General features: G+C 49.2%; 1 protein-coding gene across 3 annotated transcripts in view; it reads right to left on the bottom strand.

Annotated features, from left to right (window-relative positions):
- Positions 1-715: 715 nt before the first annotated feature.
- xrcc1 (X-ray repair complementing defective repair in Chinese hamster cells 1) overlaps positions 716-19725 on the bottom strand; it is a 40304-nt gene continuing 21294 nt past the window's right edge. The window contains exons 5-17 of one of the 3 annotated variants that reach the window (XM_063038991.1): positions 19431-19511; positions 18717-18828; positions 18099-18247; positions 17632-17755; positions 16941-17172; positions 8464-8580; positions 7957-8044; positions 6956-7076; positions 4346-4403; positions 3867-4027; positions 2769-2859; positions 1589-1664; positions 716-1254 (exon numbers count right to left, since the gene is read on the bottom strand). In XM_063038991.1, coding sequence (XP_062895061.1) covers positions 1141-1254; positions 1589-1664; positions 2769-2859; positions 3867-4027; positions 4346-4403; positions 6956-7076; positions 7957-8044; positions 8464-8580; positions 16941-17172; positions 17632-17755; positions 18099-18247; positions 18717-18828; positions 19431-19511 — 1524 coding nt within the window. In that variant the 3' untranslated portion in view covers positions 716-1140. The remainder of the gene's footprint in view (positions 1255-1588; positions 1665-2768; positions 2860-3866; positions 4028-4345; positions 4404-6955; positions 7077-7956; positions 8045-8463; positions 8581-16940; positions 17173-17631; positions 17756-18098; positions 18248-18716; positions 18829-19430; positions 19512-19725) is intronic. The other 2 variants (XM_063038993.1, XM_063038992.1) reach the window with 2 other exon arrangements.

Below are 19725 nucleotides of genomic sequence, written 5' to 3'. Positions count from 1 at the left end.
TGGACAGTGTGGTGGGCACAGCACGGAACACTTCGGGTGGACAGTGTGGTGGGCACAGCACGGAACACTTCGGGTGGACAGTGTGGTGGGCACAGCACGGACCACTTCGGGTGGACAGTGTGGTGGGCACAGCACGGAACACTTCGGGTGGACAGTGTGGTGGGCACAGCACGGAACACTTCGGGTGGACAGTGTGGTGGGCACAGCACGGACCACTTCGGGTGGACAGTGTGGTGGGCACAGCACGGAACACTTCGGGTGGACAGTGTGGTGGGCACAGCACGGACCACTTCGGGTGGACAGTGTGGTGGGCACAGCACGGAACACTTCGGGTGGACAGTGTGGTGGGCACAGCACGGAACACTTCGGGTGGACAGTGTGGTGGGCACAGCACGGAACACTTCGGGTGGACAGTGTGGTGGGCACAGCACGGAACACTTCGGGTGGACAGTGTGGTGGGCACAGCACGGAACACTTCGGGTGGACAGTGTGGTGGGCACAGCACGGAACACTTCGGGTGGACAGTGTGGTGGGCACAGCACGGAACACTTCGGGTGGACAGTGTGGTGGGCACAGCACGGAACACTTCGGGCTGCCGCCCTCCTATGGGAGACAGTGTCAGCCCGGCGTGTGTGTGAGGTGAATGTTTCTGCCCACTGACCAGCCCATGCCTGGACAGCATCTGGGTCATGATAACGGCACTCGGAGAGAGGTGTTTGTGAAATCGTCGTTTTATTGTCCGTATTTCAAAATAGAAGCAATAAAAGATGAGAACTGAAGAGTGAGAAACCACAAAACAGCTCAAGAGTGGCACCCTCATGCCCAAGGGAAAGGCAGGTGGGAGTGTGTCTGTCCACAACACACTAAGGGGAAGGTGCAGAGAGCACTAAAAAAATCAGTACAAGTGAGGTAGAGGGGGTGTGAAAGAGAGACGAGTGGGGGGGGGGGAGAACAGAAACACCAAATTGCCCCCAAGCTTTTAGCATCAGACAGCTGAAGGAAGGGTAATGAGGAAGAAGGCCTCGTGTTCTCTGCGGAGGGAGAAAGGGAGCACAGTGACAGATGGGGCCAGCAAGGGAGAGGGGAGTTCCTCGGGATAAGGTGGACTCCACTCTCTCCGCCCAGAGATGGCTGGGTGGTCTAGATGCTGGGAACCACCACGTAAGGCTGGTGGGGGACCAGCTTCTGTTTCTCATTACAAGTGTACACCCAGCGGGGGCGGACGAAAGCCAGGTTCGAGTTCTCCATCAGCGCCTGCAGGAGGGAAAAATACAAGACCATTGTCAGGCCTTGATACATTTGGCTCATATACCCCACCCACCAAGGTCCCATCCACTGCAGCCTTGGTCACGATTGAGGAAGGGAGTGCTACGCCATGGGAGGGGCAGCGAGGAAGGGTCACAGCAGTGGGGGGAGGGGTGATGAGGAGGCAGTGTTGCGCCATGGGACGGGTGGCAAGGAGGAATAAACAGTAAGACCAGTGTCAGTGCTTCAATAAATCATATAATCTCCACCCACTGAGGTGTGGCGGGAGCATCGTGCCATGGGAGGGTCAGCGAGGAAGAGACAATATGGGAGGGCCACTCACCTCATCGAATCGGTCATCCCAATCTTCAGCTGTGACCACAAAGTTGACACTCTCACTCATGTAGTCTTCCAGCAAGCTGCAGAGAGGAAGAGTTACACAACAGGTCAGCTTGTAGCTACAGTACAGCAGAGGTCCCCAACCTTTTCTGCACCGCGGACCGGTTTAATATTGACGATATTCTTGCGGACCAGCCAACAGGGGGGGGTTCAAGTTCAACAGTGCGTGACAGGGAATGAGGAAAGGTGCAGCTGACTCATATCAGTTCATATCACCAAATCATATCGTTTCCTCGCAGCCCGGTAGCATATTCTTTGCGGCCCGGTGGTTGGGGACCACTGCAGTAGAGGCAACAGCCTCTCTCTCACTGTCTGCAAACAGAACTTGTCAGTGACATACGCATGCAGGCAGAATACACGCTTCTTCCTATGTCAGCAGTGCTCAGGTAGGCAGCTTCAAGTTCCTGGTTATGAACATCACTAGCAGCTTGTCCTAGTCCAAACACAGCCAAGAAACGGCAGCCTGAAATGATAGCCCAGAAAGCTCCCTAGGGCCTCCTCTTCCTCAGGAGATTGAAGAAATTCAGCATGTCTCTGTCAACCCTCATCAATTTATATCAATGCACCACAAGAAGCATCCAATCCTGTTCTGCCTATGACTGCCAGAAACTGCAGAGTTGTGGACACAGCTCAGCACATCATGGGAACCAGCCTCCCCTCCAAGGACTCTGTCTGCACTTCCCACTACCTCAGTAAAACAGCCAGCATAATCAGTGACCCCATGCACCAGACATTCTCTCCTCTCCCCTGTCCATTCGGGCAGAAGATACAAAAGCCCGAAAGCACATACCCCACAGGGTCCAAGACCTGTTGTAATCAGATTATTGAATGGTCTCCTAGTACAATAAGAAACTTGGCCAGACTGCCCACAGAGACACCACAAACACAGAAGTTTGATACTTTGTAAAGAAAACTACCTTCCCGCAGTGCAGCACACCCTCCCTCCCTGCAACACGTCACTCCCTCACTGCTGCATAGCTCTCTCTCACTGTCACTTCCTACTCCGTAACCGACACTCACTCGCTCCTCATCCCTGCAGCTTGGAACTCACTCCCCACTGTCCCTCCCGCGACACGGTGCTCCGTCCCCGCTGACCCTCCCCCAGCCCGATGCTCCCTCCTCACCCATTGAAGGCAGTGATATAACGAGTCAACAGGCGACGCTCATTGTTTGGAAACTCCCCATACAGGAGAAAGTGCTTCCCCATGAAGAGGTCTGTGGAAAACAAATGGTTTCAGTCACACACACTCACTCTGTTCTCCCTTCGACACGGGGAATGTGGACTGTAGCTCCCCCCATCTCCCAACCCGCTGGGGCAGGGGTCCCCAATTTTTTCGCACCGCAGACCGGTTTAGTACTGACAATATTCTTGCGGACTGGCCGACGGGGGTCGGGGGGTGTTCAAGTAGGGTTGCCAACTTTCTCACTCCCAAATAAAGGACAAAAGTAGCAGTCAAATACAGGACACTTGTGTTTACCCCGAGAAAGACTACCATGACCATGAAGCCTTGCACGGGCACCACTTGCGCATGCGAGTACGTGCCGTTTTTTTCCCACAAATCAGTTTTGGCTTAATCTTCCCAATTCTGTTAAGTGAAACTACACTGTACATACATTATTTCTACTTTATATAGGCTGTGTATTTATCATATCATTCCTGCTTTTACTATATGTTAGTGTTATTTTAGGTTTTATGTGTTATTTGGTATGATTTGGTAGGTTACTTCAACTTCAACAGTGCGTGACAGGGAATGAGGAAAGGTGCAGCTGACTCATATCGTTTCATATCGCCAAATCATATTGTTTCCTCGCGGCCCGGTGGTTGGGGACCACTGCGCTGGGGAGTCTATGACCAGGGGTAGCAATCTGAATAAGAGGGGAAGGGTGGCTTTTATATACAGAAATGGGGAGAGATTCCTTCACTCAGACGGTAATGGGGATCCCAGGGATCCAGGGATTCTCCCATCCTAACCCCAGAGTCTCAATCTGAGAGGCTTCTGGATATCGAGAAGATGGAGGGTTACGGGGCGAGTGCAGGGATGTGGTGCTGGGGGAGGAAATCAAGGTGTATTGGAAATATGTGCTTTGGAGAATGGGAGATCAGGGAGACAGGGACATTGGGTGACATAGAATGGGCGTGTTGTTGGGACCAGAGACGAGAGGGTTGAAAGGGGCAGAGGGCAGTCACAGGGATGGGAAGGGGTGGTGTCCCAGGTACAAACCAGGCAGCTCTGGAATGGGCAGATTGATCTCCGGTGCTGTGTCCTCTATGTCGGTGTTCTCGTCAGTGGACGCCGCGTACGGATCGCTCTCCTCCTCTCGCTGCTTCTGGAGGTCATCCTGGACCCTGGGCAGGTGGGAGTCACGGGTTAAACCCATTGCCCTGAGAAAGCAACACAGAAATCACCAAACCCTCCAGCCCCCTACATCCCTGCCCACTCCACACTCTTCCCTCAATCACCCCCCTCCTCCTCCTCCAATCCTGATCTCAAGTCTCTCTCCCATCAATTCCCATCTCTCTGACATTTGTGGCATTCAGCTGTCTAGGCCTTGAAATTCCCTCCATCCCCTTCTTTGATCCCTTCTTCCGTCCATCTCTCTGACTGAGCCATGGATGTCCTGGGATGGCAGGGTGGGATTTTCTCCAGCGGCACTGGGGAGGTGCAGGACACGAGTGCATGCACTCAGATTTGAGACCCACCTTTTAATCTCATCTTCTGTGTCACAGCCAGAATCGTCATCAACCATCCTCTGTGCTCCTGGAGTGAGAGAGAACGGAGACACCAGTTAACCTGTTGCTCACTGGGGGGAGGAGGGGTGTGAAGGTCAGTGGTTGGGGTCTCAAAGATGCCCAGCGTCCACCTTCGTGTCAGGTTTCAAACCCGCTCTGTGTCAGATTGGATTACAAGCACAAGTGCCAGGTATCACACTTGGGGAGCTGAACCATGTAAGGAGTTTACTGCGAACAGTAGAACCCCAGGGATGGAGGTCAGTGAGTCCGGGGCCGATGTCTGGAGATTGGAAGCTCGAAGGTGGCCTGTCATGCATTTCGAGGTCCAGAGGCCAGTCTTGTGTGTTGGGTGCATGTTATTCGGCTGAACATTATTAGACATGTTATGTTAGTGCCAGAAGCTTGGTGACGCTTTCAGGTGGGCTGCCAACCACAAACTGTGTTGGTTGTTAATGTAATGCACACATTTCTCTGTAGGTTTCAATGTACATGTGATTAATAAAGCTGATTCTGAATCTTCAGTGTTGTAAAACAAAAGGACTGGGATACAATACATAGTTCCCTGAAAGTGGTGGCACAGTTTGAACGTGTGCTGAAGGCAGCATTTGGCACAGTCAGGGCACCAAATTCAAGTTACGTTGCAGTTGTACAAGACACTGGTGAAGCTGCACTTGGAGTACTGTGTTCAGTTTTGGTCACCTTGCTGAAAGGAAGAAGCCATTAAACTGAAGAGAGTGCAGAGCAGATTTACGAGAATATTTTTGAAACTTGAGGGACTGAGTTATGGAAGGGGGGTGGGCAGGTTGCAGCTTTGTTCAGTACAGTGTAAGACACAGAAGAGGTATATAAAATGATGAAGAGCACCATGACCATCATATCCCAGAAACTGGTGGGGAAACTGTCCACCTTGGATCTCAACACCTCCCTCTGTAACTGGATCCTGGATTTCTTAACAGAAGGTCCACAGTCAGTCCATGTGGACAGCAACATCTCCAGGCCCATTACACTGAGCACTGTTGCTCCCCTTGGCTGTGTGCTCAGCCCGCTGCTGTTCACACTGCTGATGCATGATCGCGTCACAGGACTCAGCTCAAACCACGTCATCAGGTGAGCGGATGACACAACAGTGGCTGGCCTCATAAACAATGATGAGTTGGAGCACAGAGAGGAAGTGAAGCGGCTGATGGACTGCTTCGAGAACCACCACCCAAGTCTACACCTGGAGAAGACCAAGGAAATGAGTAGGAACTTTAGGACGGTGCAGATGAATCATGCCCCTCTGCACATACACAGCTCCTCTGCAGAGAGAATTAAGTGCATCAAGTTCCTGCTAGTTCACATCACGGATGACCACACCTGGTCCCTCAATATCACCTCTCTGCATAAGGTGGCACAGGAGTGCCTCCACTTCCTGAGGGAATTGAGGCAAGAGAGGCCTCTCCCAATCCCAACCCCCACACCGAATCTTAACTGAATTTTACAGGAGCACCATTGAGAGCATCCTGACAAGCTGCATTTCCATCTGGTATGGGAGCAGTCGAGCACTGGACCAGAAGTCCCTACAAAGGACTGTGAGAACAGCCGAGAGGATCGTAGGGGTCTCCCTACCATCCTCTGGGGACATTTATCAAGAGCGCTGCATAATCAGCGCCCTCAGTATTATTAAGGATCCCACCAACGTCCTCTCTGACTTTCAGCCATCAGTCAGGAGACTCCGATGCATAGAGACAAGAACAGTCAGATGGGAAACAACTTCTTGCCTCAGGTCATCAGGGTTCTGAACTCTCTGCAGCGTCACATTCCAAGTGTTGGCAGTTCTGTACGCTACAGTATTTCATTCATGTACTTTACTTTTGTGTAATTCACTGGTAGATTTACTGTCATTCTCACTTTCCTAAGTTATGTGTAATATATTCTACTGTGTTTTACACCCTGAGCTGGAGAAACATTGTCTCGTTTGACGGCATACGTGTATATAGTTAAAACGACAATAAATGACTTGAATGTACATAGTCTTTTCCCCAGTGCTGGGGAACCACACAGGGTTAAAGAGAGTGAGGAGAGATTTAAGGGGGACCTGAGTAGCAGCTTCTTTACACTATTGAAAAGACAATTGGATGGATACCAGGATAGGAAAGGTTATAGGCAGTTGACCAAACATAGAACTAGCTCAGGTAAACAACTTTGTTACCTTGGAAAACGGGTTCTTCGTTTCCATCTAACATCCTAATGGCATGTGGGGTGCATCAGTTTTTCAGCTGCTGCTGTAAATTGGCCACCTGATTTGAGGGTGAGTGAGTGAGTGAGTGAGAGAGAGAGAGATTGGAAATGGAGGGCACTAATGGCTGGGGAATCTGAGAATGAGCGCGTTTTGAAGTAAAGAGAGATGGATAGTTGGACGAGGAGGAGGAGCAGGCCTGAGCCAAGCTGAGGAGGAGAGAGGGTGTGGGTAGAAGGGGAGAGCGTGGGAGGAGAGGGGCAGAGTGGGAAGGGGGCATTGGGCAATCAGCAGAGGAGCAGCCCACCATCAGTGACCCAGGTGACACGGGGGAGGTTTTTCTTCCACAAACGTATCTGTACCTTGTGTTTCCTCATCTGTGGACCCTTCATAGACCTGCTCTGGAGTGGGCATCCTTTCGCCTTGCCGGGAGGTGCTCGGAACAGCATCCTGCTGCTCGCTTCGGGTCTCCTGCTGAGGGGCCTGTGGGGACAGAGCTGTTCACTCTTGGCTCATCCCACCCAGACCACCACCCATCCAGCTGATGGGAACCCTCGGCATTGGGAAATCACTTCTGAGTGACTGGGACATCCCACCCAGACCACCACCCATCCAGTTGATGGGGACCCTCGGCATTGGGAAATCACTCCTGAGTGATTGGGACATCCCACCCAGACCACCACCCATCCAGCTGATGGGAACCCTCGGCATTGGGAAATCACTCCTGAGTGATTGGGACATCCCACCCAGACCACCACCCATCCAGCTGATGGGAACCCTCGGCATTGGGAAATCACTCCTGAGTGATTGGGACATCCCACCCAGACCACCACCCATCCAGCTGATGGGAACCCTCGGCATTGGGAAATCACTCCTGAGTGATTGGGACATCGCAGCCCAGACCACCAAGCATCCGGCTGATGGGAACCCTCGGCATTGGGAAATCACTTCTGAGTGACTGGGACATCCCACCCAGACCACCACCCATCCAGTTGATGGGGACCCTCGGCATTGGGAAATCACTCCTGAGTGATTGGGACATCCCACCCAGACCAAGCATCCGGCTGATGGGAACCCTCGGCATTGGGAAATCACTTCTGAGTGACTGGGACATCCCACCCAGACCACCAAGCATCCGGCTGATGGGGACCCTCGGCATTGGGAAATCATCCCTCAGTGATTGTGACATCCCACCCAGACCACCACCCATCTGGCTGACAGTGGCCCTCGGAATTGGTTAATCACCCCTTGGCGATTGAGCTTTTCATTGCCCATTTCTGACCCTGGAGAGGTTCCTTCACCGCACATCCTCCCCTCAAAACACCCGTTTGCTACCCCACTCCACCATCTCAATCTCTCCTACCTTCCTGTGAGCTGTCTGCACTGGGGGCCTGGGTCCTTCATCCCCCTCGTCCTCCTCGCTGCTTGAAGCAGGCCCATCCAGCAGGTAACTGTCAAGGGCCAGGGACAGGCGTCAGTGTGGAGAGTGGGGAGTGGGGAGTGGGGTTAGGGTAACTGGAGATGAGTGGGTTAGAGGGAGAGTGGGGGACAGAGAGGTGAGGGAGGTGGCAGATAGATGGAGGTGGGGAGGGCGAGACAGCGAGGTGTGGGGGGGGAGGAAAGGAGGGGGCAGACAACCAGACAGAGAGAGGGGGCACACAGTGAAACAGGCTGAGAAGGGGGCATGGGGAAGGTCTATTGGAGAAGGTGAGGAGGCATGTAGGGGCCGAGGCACAGAGATTAAAACTAAGTGGGGAGATAAAGTGAAAGAAAGAGGGAACTAAATTGAGCAAGGTAGGGGTGGGTGTGAGGTCTGAAGGGCAGACAGAGGGCAGGCAGACCGGCGGAAGAAGAGGGAAGATGTCTGCACCGTTTGTGAGAGAGCCGGCGTCTCCGCTTGTAACAGTCGAGAATCCAGTCCTTCCTGACCACGGTGCCGCCCAATGCCTTCACTTGCGTGTACTTGGGTGTGTTGGCAAACGCACAGCTGTAACAGACAAGGGTGGAGTAAAAGAACACCCTTATGCAGCCATCCACGGGACTGTGGGGGCTGAATGAACCATCTCCCTTCCTACAGCCCACTGACAAACTCATTCTACCGTGCCCATGGGATTATCTCTGAGTCCAACAAGATTCCAGGAGTTTATGGAAGAGACAAAGAGGATGTTGTGGGAACCCAGTAAATGGAGTATACAGAGACGTCAGAAAACAGTTGGGAATGGTCGCGCAGGGGTTGGGTCATTGTTGGGTAGAGATCAGTGTGATTAACTGATAGAGGTGGGAAAGAATGAACAAGATCACTTTCAGGTTAGTCATAAAGTGAAATAGCACCTGAGGAATTGGGGATATAAAAAAATCATTTTAAACTATGTAACCTCTGGCTAAAACAATAATTGGGACTGAATAGGAATTTTTGAACCGAAGTAAACTCTGTCTTCAGCAGTTAGCTAAGACAGGCTCATTACCAGTTCTCCTCAGCCTGCAGAGTCATTGAGAGTTTGATAACATTGTACCCTCGCTTGAGTAGGGGAGGAGGACTCACTGATAAGGACACGTGACCTCAAAGCGTGGAAGGCTTAAAAAGGAAGCAATCTTCAACTTTTTTTTTCGATTCACAGCAAGCAGGCAGCAGAGTAAGTCGCCGTTTTTTGGGAGAAAATTCAGATTTTTTTTTTAACTACTTGGGATAAAAGAGGCACGACTGCGCAGGCGCGTGACCTCAGAACTTGGAAGGCTCAAAAAGAACACCGCCATATCCAGCGGGCAGCGGAGTGACAGGGCGCAGAGTGATAGGGCTTCGGCTCAATGGGCTTAGGCTGAAACGGGAGGAGGCTTCCTGTGACTGTTGAGTCTCACTAAAGGGGTAAGTTACAGATTTATTTATTTATAACAGTTTAGTAATAACAGTAGCATTAGAGGCATGCATCTAGGATTAGTGTTGTGCTTGGAGTGCCGGATGTGGGGACCCTGGGAGACTCCCAGGTGCATTGAGATGAGGCTCCTTAAGGATCGTGTTAGGGATATGGAGCTGCAACTTGATGACCTTCAGCTAATTAGGGAAAGTGAGGTGATTGATAATACTCATAGAGAGATAGTGGACAGCATCTCTGTGACAGTCCCCCTCAGAAATCGATATATCGTTTTAGATACTGTTGGAGAGGTTGAACTGACAGAGGAAGACCACAGCGAACGGGACCCTGGCACTCTGCCCAGTGCCGTGATCAAGGGAGCAAGGAGAAATGCAGTAGTTATATGGGATTCCATAGTGAGGGGAACAGACAAGAGATTCTACGAGCTGGACAAGGATACCCGGATGGTGTGTTGCCTCCCTGGTGCCAGGGTACAGGATGTCTCAGATCGGTTCCAGAGTATTCTGAGGAGAGAGGGCCAGCAGCCAGAAGTCTTGGTACATCTTGGTACCAATGACATAGACAGAAAAAGAGAGGAGGTTCTGAAGGAAAATTACTGGGAGCTAGGAAGGAAATTGAAAAGCTGGACCTCCAGAGTAATAATATCAGGATTACTGCCTGAGCCACGCGCTAATGATGGTAAGAATAGCAGAGTTAGGCAGATGAATGTGTGGCTAAGTAACTGGTGCAGGGGGCAGGGCTTCAAATTCTTGTATCATTGGGATCTATTTTGGGGGAGGTATGATTTATACAAAAACGATGGGTTACACCTGAACTCAAAAGGAACTAATATCCTGGCGGGATTGTTAAATATAGCTGTCGGGGAGGGTTTAAACTAAGCTGGCAGGGGGAAGGAAACCAGGGTGTTAGGGTCGAGGAAGAGAAAAATAGAAATAAGTCAAAGATACTGTGCAGCAAAGATGGCAAGAAGGACAGGCAGGTGAACAGACAGGATAATTTGCTGTGCGATAGGAATATAGCAAAATCGGTAACAGATACTGATCTAAATGCACTGTACTTAAATGCATGCAGCATTAGATATAGTGGCCATCACTGAGTCATGGCTAAATGATGGATGGGATTGGGAGTTGAATGTCCAAGGATACACAGTGTATAGGAAAGATAGGAAGGTAGGTAAAGGGGGTGGCGTGGTCCTGATAGTAAGCAACAATATCAAATCACTAGAAAGAAGGGACATAGAATCAAAAGAGGTAGAATCCTTATGGGTCAAATTAAGAAATGGCAAGGGTAAAAAGACACTAATAGCAGTTATATACAGGCCTCCAAACAGCAGTCAGGATATGGACTACAAGTTACAGCTGGAAATAGAAAAAGCGTGTCAGAAGGAAAATGTCAAGATAATTACGGGGGATTTTAATATGAAAGTGGATTAGGAAAGTCAGGAAGGTACTGGATCTCAGGAGAGGGAGTTTATAGAATGCCTACAGGATGGCTTTTTGGAGCAGCTTGTCCATAAGCCCAGCAGGGTTGTTTTGGATTGGGTGCTGTGTAACGAACCTGAGGCGATTAGGGAGCTGGAGGTAATGGAACCCCTTGGAAGTAGTGATCATAATATGACTGAGTTCAGTTTCAAATTTGAAAAGGAGAAGCTGGTATCAGGTGTGTCGATATTTCAGTGGAACAAAGGAAATTACAGTGGTATGAGAGAGGAACTGGCCCAAGTCGATTGGAAAAGTAAGCCGGAAGGAGGGACAGTAGAGCAGATATGGATGAAATTCCTAGAAGAAATCAGGAAAGTTCAGGAAAAATATATTCCAAGAAAAAAGAAAATCATGAATGGAAAAATGGCACAAATGTGGCTAACGAGAGAGATTAAGGCCAAAATAAAAGCAAAAGAGACGGCATTCAAGGAAGCAAAAATTAGTGGGAAAACTGAGGATTGGACGACTTTTAAAAACTTACAGAAGGAAACTAAGAAAGTCATTAAGAAAGAAAAGATGAATTATGAAAGGAAGTTGGCAATTAACATAAAAAAGGATACTAAGAGTTTTTTTAAATACATGAAGGGTAAAAGAGTGACATGGGTAGATATAGGACAGATTGAAAATGATGCTGGAGAAACTATAATGGGTAACAAAGAGATGGCAGAGGACTAAATGAGTATTTTGCATCTGTCTTCACAGAAGACATTAGCAACGTACCTGATAGCCAGAGGTCTCAGGGAATAGAATTAGGTACAGTCAAGGTTACTAGAGAGAAAGTGCTTGGGAAGCTAAATGGACTAAGAATAGATAAGTCTCCCGTACCAGATGAGGTGCTCCCACGGGTTCTGAAGGTGGTGGCTTTGGAGATTGTGGAAGCATTGGAAATGATCTTCCAGGAATCAATAGACTCTGGCATGGTTCCGGAGGACTGGAAGGTTACAAATGTAGTTCTGCTGTTTAAGAAAGGAGGGAGGCAGCAAAAAGAAAATTACAGACCTATTAGTCTGATATCGGTAGTTGGAAAGTTATTGGAGTCGATCCTCAAGGACGAGGTTATGAAATACTTTGAGGTGCATGACAAGATAGGCCGAAGCCAGCATAGTTTCATGAAGGGAAGATCCTGCCTCACCAACATATTGGAATTTTTTGAGGTAACCTCAAATAAGATTGATAAGGGAGAGGCTATAGATGTTGTGTATTTGAATTTTCAAAAGGCCTTCGATAAGGTGCCGCATAAGAGGCTGCTTAATAAGATGATAGCCCACGGAATTACAGGAAAGATATTGAAATGGGTGGAGCATTGGCTGATAGGCAGAAAGCAAAGGGTGGGAATAAAGGGATCCTATTCTGATTGGTTGCCGGTTACTAGTGGTGTTCCGCAGGGGTCGGTGTTGGGGCCGCTTCTTTTTACAATGTATATTGATGATTTAGATTATGGATTAAATGGTTTTGTGGCCAAGTTTGCGGATGGCACCAAGATAGGTGGAGGAGCAGGAAGTGTTGAAGAAACCGAAAGGTTGCAGAAAGACTTGGTCAGTTTAGGAGAGTGGGCAAAGAAATGGCAGATGAGTTATAATGTTGAGAAATGTACGGTTGTACATTTTGGAAGAAGAAATAATTGGGCAGATTATTACTTAGATAGGGAGAAAACTCAAAAATCGGAAGTGCGAAGGGACTTGGGGGTCCTTGTGCAGGATACCCTAAAGGTTAACCACCAGGTTGGATCGGCAGTAAGGAAAGCGAATGCTATGTTGGCAGTCATTTCAAGAGTATAAGGGTAAGGAGGTGTTGATGAGGCTCTATGGGGCACTGGTGAGACCTCATTTGGAATACTGTGTGCAGTTTTGGGCCCCCTATTTTAGAAGGGATGTTCTGATGTTGGAGAGAGTTCAGAGAAGATTTACGAGGATGATTCCTGGAATGCAGGGGCTAACATATGAGGAGTGTTTGTCAGCTCTTGGACTGTATTCATTAGAGTACAGAAGAATGCGAGGGGATCTCATAGAAACATTTCGAATGTTGAAAGGGTTGGACAGGGTAGATGTGGAAAGGCTGTTTCCCTTGGTGGGTGAGTCCAGGACAAGAGGCCACAGTCTTAGAATTAGAAGGCACCCACTTAAAACAGAGATGAGGAGAATTTTTTTTAGCCAGAGGGTCGTGGATTTATGGAATTCATTGCCACATACAGCTGTGGAGGCTCGATCACTGAGGGTGTTTAAGGAGGAGATTGATAGGTATCTAATTAGTCGGGGTATCAAGGGATATGGGGAAAAAGCCAGAAATTGGAACTAGATGGGAGAATAGTTTAGCTCATGGTGTAGTGGCAGAGCAAACTCGATGGGCCGAATGGCCTACTTCTGCTCCTTTGTCTTGTGATCTTGTGACAGGAAGGAACATCTATCTGTAATTAAGTCAGGGCCTAGCAAAGGGAATAACTGATGAGGACTGGACAGCACATCCATCTGTAGTTAAGCCTTGATCTAGCAGACTCTCTTATCTGTAATTAAGTTTCGCACCAATAGACTTGGTGGGCGTACCAGTTCAAATGGCATCTTGCAACAGTAACGTATGGGGCTTACTATGTATAAATATACGGCTGTAACCGGAGAGAGGGGACCCACTTGTCGGATGGTGGCAGTACTTACATGCCTTCCCTCTGACACTGAGTCTCAAACTCCTGCAGGAGGGTGCGCAATAAACAGTTGTAACTAAAAGAAGCTGGTCTCCCAAGTTTTATTCAGATTCGACTTTAACACACCAAGACAAACCCTTCATCCATGCCAACAAAGCTGCCTATCCAAGTTACTCCCAGTTGCATGAGTTTGGCCAACACACTTCAAAACTTTTCCTATTCATACCCCATTATAAATGTACAGTGCCTAAAAAAATTATTCAACCCCACAACTATTTTCACATTTCACTGTCTCATTTTCTAAATTTAAAATATATCAAGTAGTATTTTTGAGCTAATCTACAAAACATTATGCATCATGTCAAAAGAAAAGTTCCAAAACTTGCCAATAATTTATTAAAATCTGAAAGCCAAAGTTATGAGGTTGATAAAGTATTCATCCACTTTGTAACTATTACGCTAATTTCTGCAAGTGCAATTTCTCACCAACTCACCCATTTGTTGATGCAGAAAATTGGAGGATCACCTGAATAAATACCCCTCTCTCTGTAAGGTCCAACAGTATGGTAGGTTTTCAACAGAACAAACCAAAATGGAAATAAAGGAGCATTCAAGGCAAGTCAGTGAAATGCTAGTAGAGAAGTAAAAATCTGGGGAAGGGGTACAAGACCATCTCAAAGGCACTGAACCTACCTCAGAGCTCAGTACAGTCCCTTTAAAAAGTGGAAAACTATGAAACTACAGCCACACTGCCTAGTTCAGGCTGCCCCTCTAAACTTAGTAGCTGGAGAAGAATGGCATTTGTAAGAGGCTGCTCTAACTCCAACAGTCACTCTGTGTGAGCTGCAGAAGTCAGTGGCTGCAACTGGAGATGAAGTTCATGGTTCCACATCTCTAAGGCCTTGCGCAAAAAGGGTATTTAAGAGTGGCAAGGAAGAAGCCCCAGCTTTAAAAAAAAGCATATCCTTGCCTGTAAAGACTTTGCAAAGCCTTACTTAGAAAATATTGCAAAGATGTGGAAGAAGGTCTTGTGGTCGGATGACACTAAAGTATGTTATGGGTATGCTTTAAAATCCGGTCACGATTGATGGTAAGATGAATACTGCTAAATATAGAGAGATCCTGAGTAAACACCTGCTGGACTCCTCCAGAAAGCTTAAACTGGGGAGGAAGTTCATCTTTCAGCAGGACAACAACCCAAAACACACTGCCAGAGCAACCATGGAGTGGTTTCAAATGAAGGAAATTTATGTCCTTGAGAGGCCCAGTCAGAGTCCAATCATGTCATACAATGCTAATAGGCACTTATCCAAAACATTACTAGCTGTAATAGCTGAGAGAGGTGGTTCGACTAAGTGCTGAGCGAAGGATGATGAATACTTTTCAACGGCTGATATTTCAGTTTTTGAATTTTTAGTTACAATTTTCCCTGTTTTTAGGGCTCTGCTATGAAAGAAAAGAGCCGCTTATACACAAATAAAAATTCTCAGTTAAGTTGATCAAAGTCCCTGGTTGTAATTGTCATTTATGCAAACAAAGCTGAACACTTTTATAAGGCACTCCATTTTAAATGGTGTAATTTTATAAGGCACTGCATTTTAAACGTTGTAATTGTACCCACCTCTACCACTTCCTCTGGCAGCTCGTTCCATAATATCCAGCACCCTCTGTGTGGAAAACTTATCCCTCAGGTCCCCCTTTAAATCTCTCCTCTCTCACCTTAAACCTGTGCCCTCTAGTTTTAGACTCCTCTACCCTGGAGGCAAAGTTTGTGACCATCCCCCTAATCTCTGCCCCTCGTGATTTTATTAACTTTTATAAGGTCACCCCTCAGCCTCCTTTGTTTCAGGGAAAACAGTCCCACACTCTCCAGCCTCTCTTTATAATTCAAACTCTCCAGTCCCGGTAACATTCTCATAAGTCTTTCCTGCAGCTTCTTGAGATTAATGACATCCTTCCTCTAACTGGGCGACCGGACATACACACAATACAAAAGCTCTGTCTCACTACCATCTTGTACAGCTGTAACATGACATCCCAACTCCTGTAGTCAGTGCATGGCCATACACCACCTTTGCCACCCTGTCTCCCTGTGTCACCACTTCTAAGGAACCATGTACCTGTATCCCTGTTGTATAACACTCCCCAGGGGCCTGCTGTTCACTGTGAAAGTCCTGTCCTGGTTTAACTTAACAAAATGTAAACCTTGTACTTAACTTCCATCTGACCCACTTCCCAAGTAGACCCAGATCGTTTTGTAACCGTAGACACTCTCCTTCACTGTCCAGCTCACTACCAACTTCAGTATCATCCACAATCTTACATCCTCACTGTAAGACTGACATTCTCATCGTACCTGGAATCATCTTGACTTGGTACTGCAACTGCTCTGCCCGTGACTGCAAAGAGTTGTGGACACAGCTCAGCACTTCAGGAAGGTACAAAAGCCTGAATGAATGTACCACTGGGCTGAAAGACAGCTTCTACTCCACTCTTAGAAAACCTCTTAAACAATAAATACAAACTCTTGATCTCCCATCTGCTTCAGTGTAGTCCATGCACTTGTTTGTCTACCAATCCTTCACTCTCTGTGCATTCCATTTGACCTTCACATACATTAAGCACGACTCACACACAAATGATCTGACTGAATACTACTCAGACAAAAACTTTTCACTCTATCTTGCACACAGCAATAATAAACCAACTACCAAGAGGTTTAGCATCGACAGCACCAATCCCCGTGGCACACCACCAGTACCAATCCCCGTAGCACACCACCAGTCACAGACCACCGCTAACTCTTAGCAACAAGCCTAATCCCATGAACCTGCCCACCCTGCATCCAAAGCTGTGTGACCTTTAAGGGATGTGTTCAGTCTTAGGGGATGGGTTGCAGAGGCGTCGTGCAGGGTGGGTTGCAAGTTCTTATGGGCAGAGAGACGGAAGGAAGGTGGGGTTGACAACACCAACTGTTCTGGCTGCTCCTAAGTCCTGGTCAGTCTGGTGATGGGATCCCCCTGTGCATTACAGAACCCCACCACACACAGCAGAAACATAAGACTCCCGGACACCAGCTATGGGATCGCCCGTGAACTTACATCAGGAACAAAGACTCCTGGATCCCGGATGCGGGATCACCCGTGAACTTTTATCAGGAACAAAGACACCCAGACCCCAGTTGTGGGATGGCCTGTGAACTTACATCAGGGCCACACATTCCCTGATCCCGGTCATGAATTACGTGTGCACCCACATTAGGCGCATTCACTTGGGGTCCCAATCGCGGGATCATTCAGTGCATTTACTTCAGGTGTGTGTACTACCAGACCCCATGCGTGGAATTGCTCTGTGCACTCACATCAGGTGCGTACACTCGGGGTCCCAGTCGCTCCGGTAACGAGCCCCCATCTCAAGCGCCTTGTCCCGCAGTTCGGAGCGGAAGGGGTTCTGGAAGCCGCTCAGGACCAACACGGTGCCTCCCAAGATGGAGTGGAAGTCAAGGGTTGGGGCAGAGGGTGCTGACTGTTTCCCCTCTGCCCCCGCCTTCCTCTTCCCTAACGTCGGCTCTGTCCTTGGGGTAAGATGGTCTACTGTGCATCAGAGATCGGGGTGGTGTGGAGGAGCGAGGGGAAGGTGGAAATGAGGGCAAGGAGCAGGGGAGAGTGTGAGGTAGGGCGAGTGAAGGAGGAGGAGGAGGAAGAAGGAAAGGAGAAAGTGGAAAAGAGGGTGGGAAGAAATGGTTACAACTTCGGATCACTCCAAACCTCATTACCCTCCACTACTCCCATCTCAGAAAGCCCCACGATAGCATATGCAAAGCAAGATCCCACAGACAGTGATGTGAACTTCCCCAGTCACCCCAGCACTGGGATTCCACTGGGCACTCCTCCCAACCCTTGTCAATGTGCCAGGGTATATTGGTGGCATCATTTGGGGCAGGGGTATGAAACCTGGGAAGATTGACCCACCCGTCTCCACCTTCCCTGCCCCCCCTCACTGACTGGTTGTGAGATCTCCTCCCTGCCTCTCGCACAGCACTCCCTCCTCACCTCGGGGCCGTTTCGAAGCAGATGGCGATGGAGTGCCCTTCTTGCCGGAACCTTCCGGCATGTCCTTCTCCTTCCTCCTTTGCTCCTTGGGGAACTCAAACTTCCTCTTGGTTGGCACCGCGTCCTGTGGTCACAGAGTCCAGCAAGGTGGGGAACGGGAGGAATTGTCAACTGTCTGCTCCCCATCCTAACCCTTTATCCCTCCCCTCCATTCCCTAACTCTCCCCCCTCACCATCAAGCCTTTCTCCTCCCATTCACTCCCTCCCTCCCTCCCCTCCATCCTTCTGCACCGCCCTTCCCCTTTCCTACCCTTCTCACGCCCCCAACTTGCCTTCTTGCCCCCTCCCCAGCATTCTCCCTCCCTCCACTGCCACTCTTTGCCTATAACCTGAATATCCCTCCCCATATTTTCCGGGACCTCACCCTCCCTGATACCAAGAATCACTCACACAAGGAGGGAGCCTACCTTGGGGGTCAGATCCCGGAGGTTGGGCTGAACCAGTGTATTTTCATTGTCCCCTACAAGGGCAGAACCAGGGGAGGTGACCCCACTGGCCTGTAGAGTGGCTGCTGCGTAACTCGCCACTGGCTGTTCGCTCACTGACAGGGGCGACCCTGTGGGGTAAACAGAGTGGGTAACTACACCTGCCACACACTGAGTGCAGGGGAAGGGGGAAGGGACGTCCTAGCTCCCAGGCAGGGGGGGAAGGGACTGCCCAGCCTCCAGGTGGGCAGGGGAGGGAAAGGACGTCCCAGGTTCCAGGCGAGAGGGGGAAGGGGGAAGGGACATCCCAGCTCCCAGGTGGGCAGGGGAGTGGGAGAAGGGACTTCCCAGATTCCAGGCGGGGGGGAAGGGACGTCCAAGATTCCAGGCAGGAGGGAGAAGGGGGAAGGGACGTCCCAGATTCCAGGCAGAGTTGGATGTGTAAAGGCAATTTGTATGACCAGGACACACATACAGAATGTGGTGGCAGTGGAAGGAATGTCCCAAGTCAGGAGTTGGGGGTGCGGGGAGGGGGTGGTGCTTGGGGTAAATGAATATGGAGATGGTCCCAGTTCTCCCTCTTTTGTCCCACAGACCCACCTGCAGTGGTGTTCGAGGGCCTGGCCACCCTGTTGAAGAACAGGCTACCGGGCCGCAGGCTCTCGGTGCTCCCCTCCTCCTTCACCACAAACTGGCCGAGCTTGGTCACTTTCTGTGGAGAGACACCGATGTAAAAACTCGCTCCTTCAATTTTGTTCTCTGGAACCACACCCCTCCCCACCTCCTCTGGAGTAGGAAATGACAAACAGCCTCTCCCGAGAACACAACCATCAGGGCAACACAGCACTATAGCAGTTAGTGCAATGCTTTGGAACACCAGCGATCAGGATCCAGTTGACAGTGTTTTGTACCTCGGCTCTGGAGGAACTCTGTTTCGTCTAGCTGTGTACATGTGTATGGTGGAAGGACAATTGCACTTGAACTTGAAAGAAGTATTTAAAGCCATGAAGGATGTAGATAAGGTGAGAGAGGAAAGATTTAAAGGGGATCTGATAGCAAGTTTTTCCCACACAGTTGGGTGTTGTAGAACAAGCTGCCAGAGGAAGTGGCAGAAGTGGGTACAATTACAACATTTAAAAGACATTTGGACAGAAAAGTGGAATAGGGGAATATGGTACAAATGTTGTCAAATGGGTCTAGTTTAGGTAAGTATGTTGGACAAGATGGGCGTAGAAGGGCCCCACCGCTACTCCGCAATCCCTCACCACTAACATAATGAACAATTTGAAATTTGGAGATGTGCAAGTCACTTACCGGAGTGCAGGAATTTGGGGTCTTCTCATCAGTTTCCGGAGTAGAGTGAAATCTGATGAACGAGAGCCCATAGGGCAAATTCTACACCAGCATTTGAAGAGGTGAGGGATTGGGGAAAGAGGAAAAGAAAACTATATTAAAGAATAAAATCAACCTTTTTGGCCCAGTGAATCTCTCTGCTTGGTTTACAGGGAACTGCAGATCTTTCAGCCCCTCTCAATGCCTGTGAAACAGAGACAGACGGGACCATTTCAGTCCCTCTCGATCCCTGTTATACAGGGACAGACGGAAACCT

This window comes from Mobula hypostoma (genome assembly GCF_963921235.1).
Source record: "Mobula hypostoma chromosome 8 unlocalized genomic scaffold, sMobHyp1.1 SUPER_8_unloc_2, whole genome shotgun sequence".
Taxonomy (NCBI): domain Eukaryota; kingdom Metazoa; phylum Chordata; class Chondrichthyes; order Myliobatiformes; family Myliobatidae; genus Mobula; species Mobula hypostoma.
This window is presented reverse-complemented; position numbering and strand designations above follow the sequence as displayed.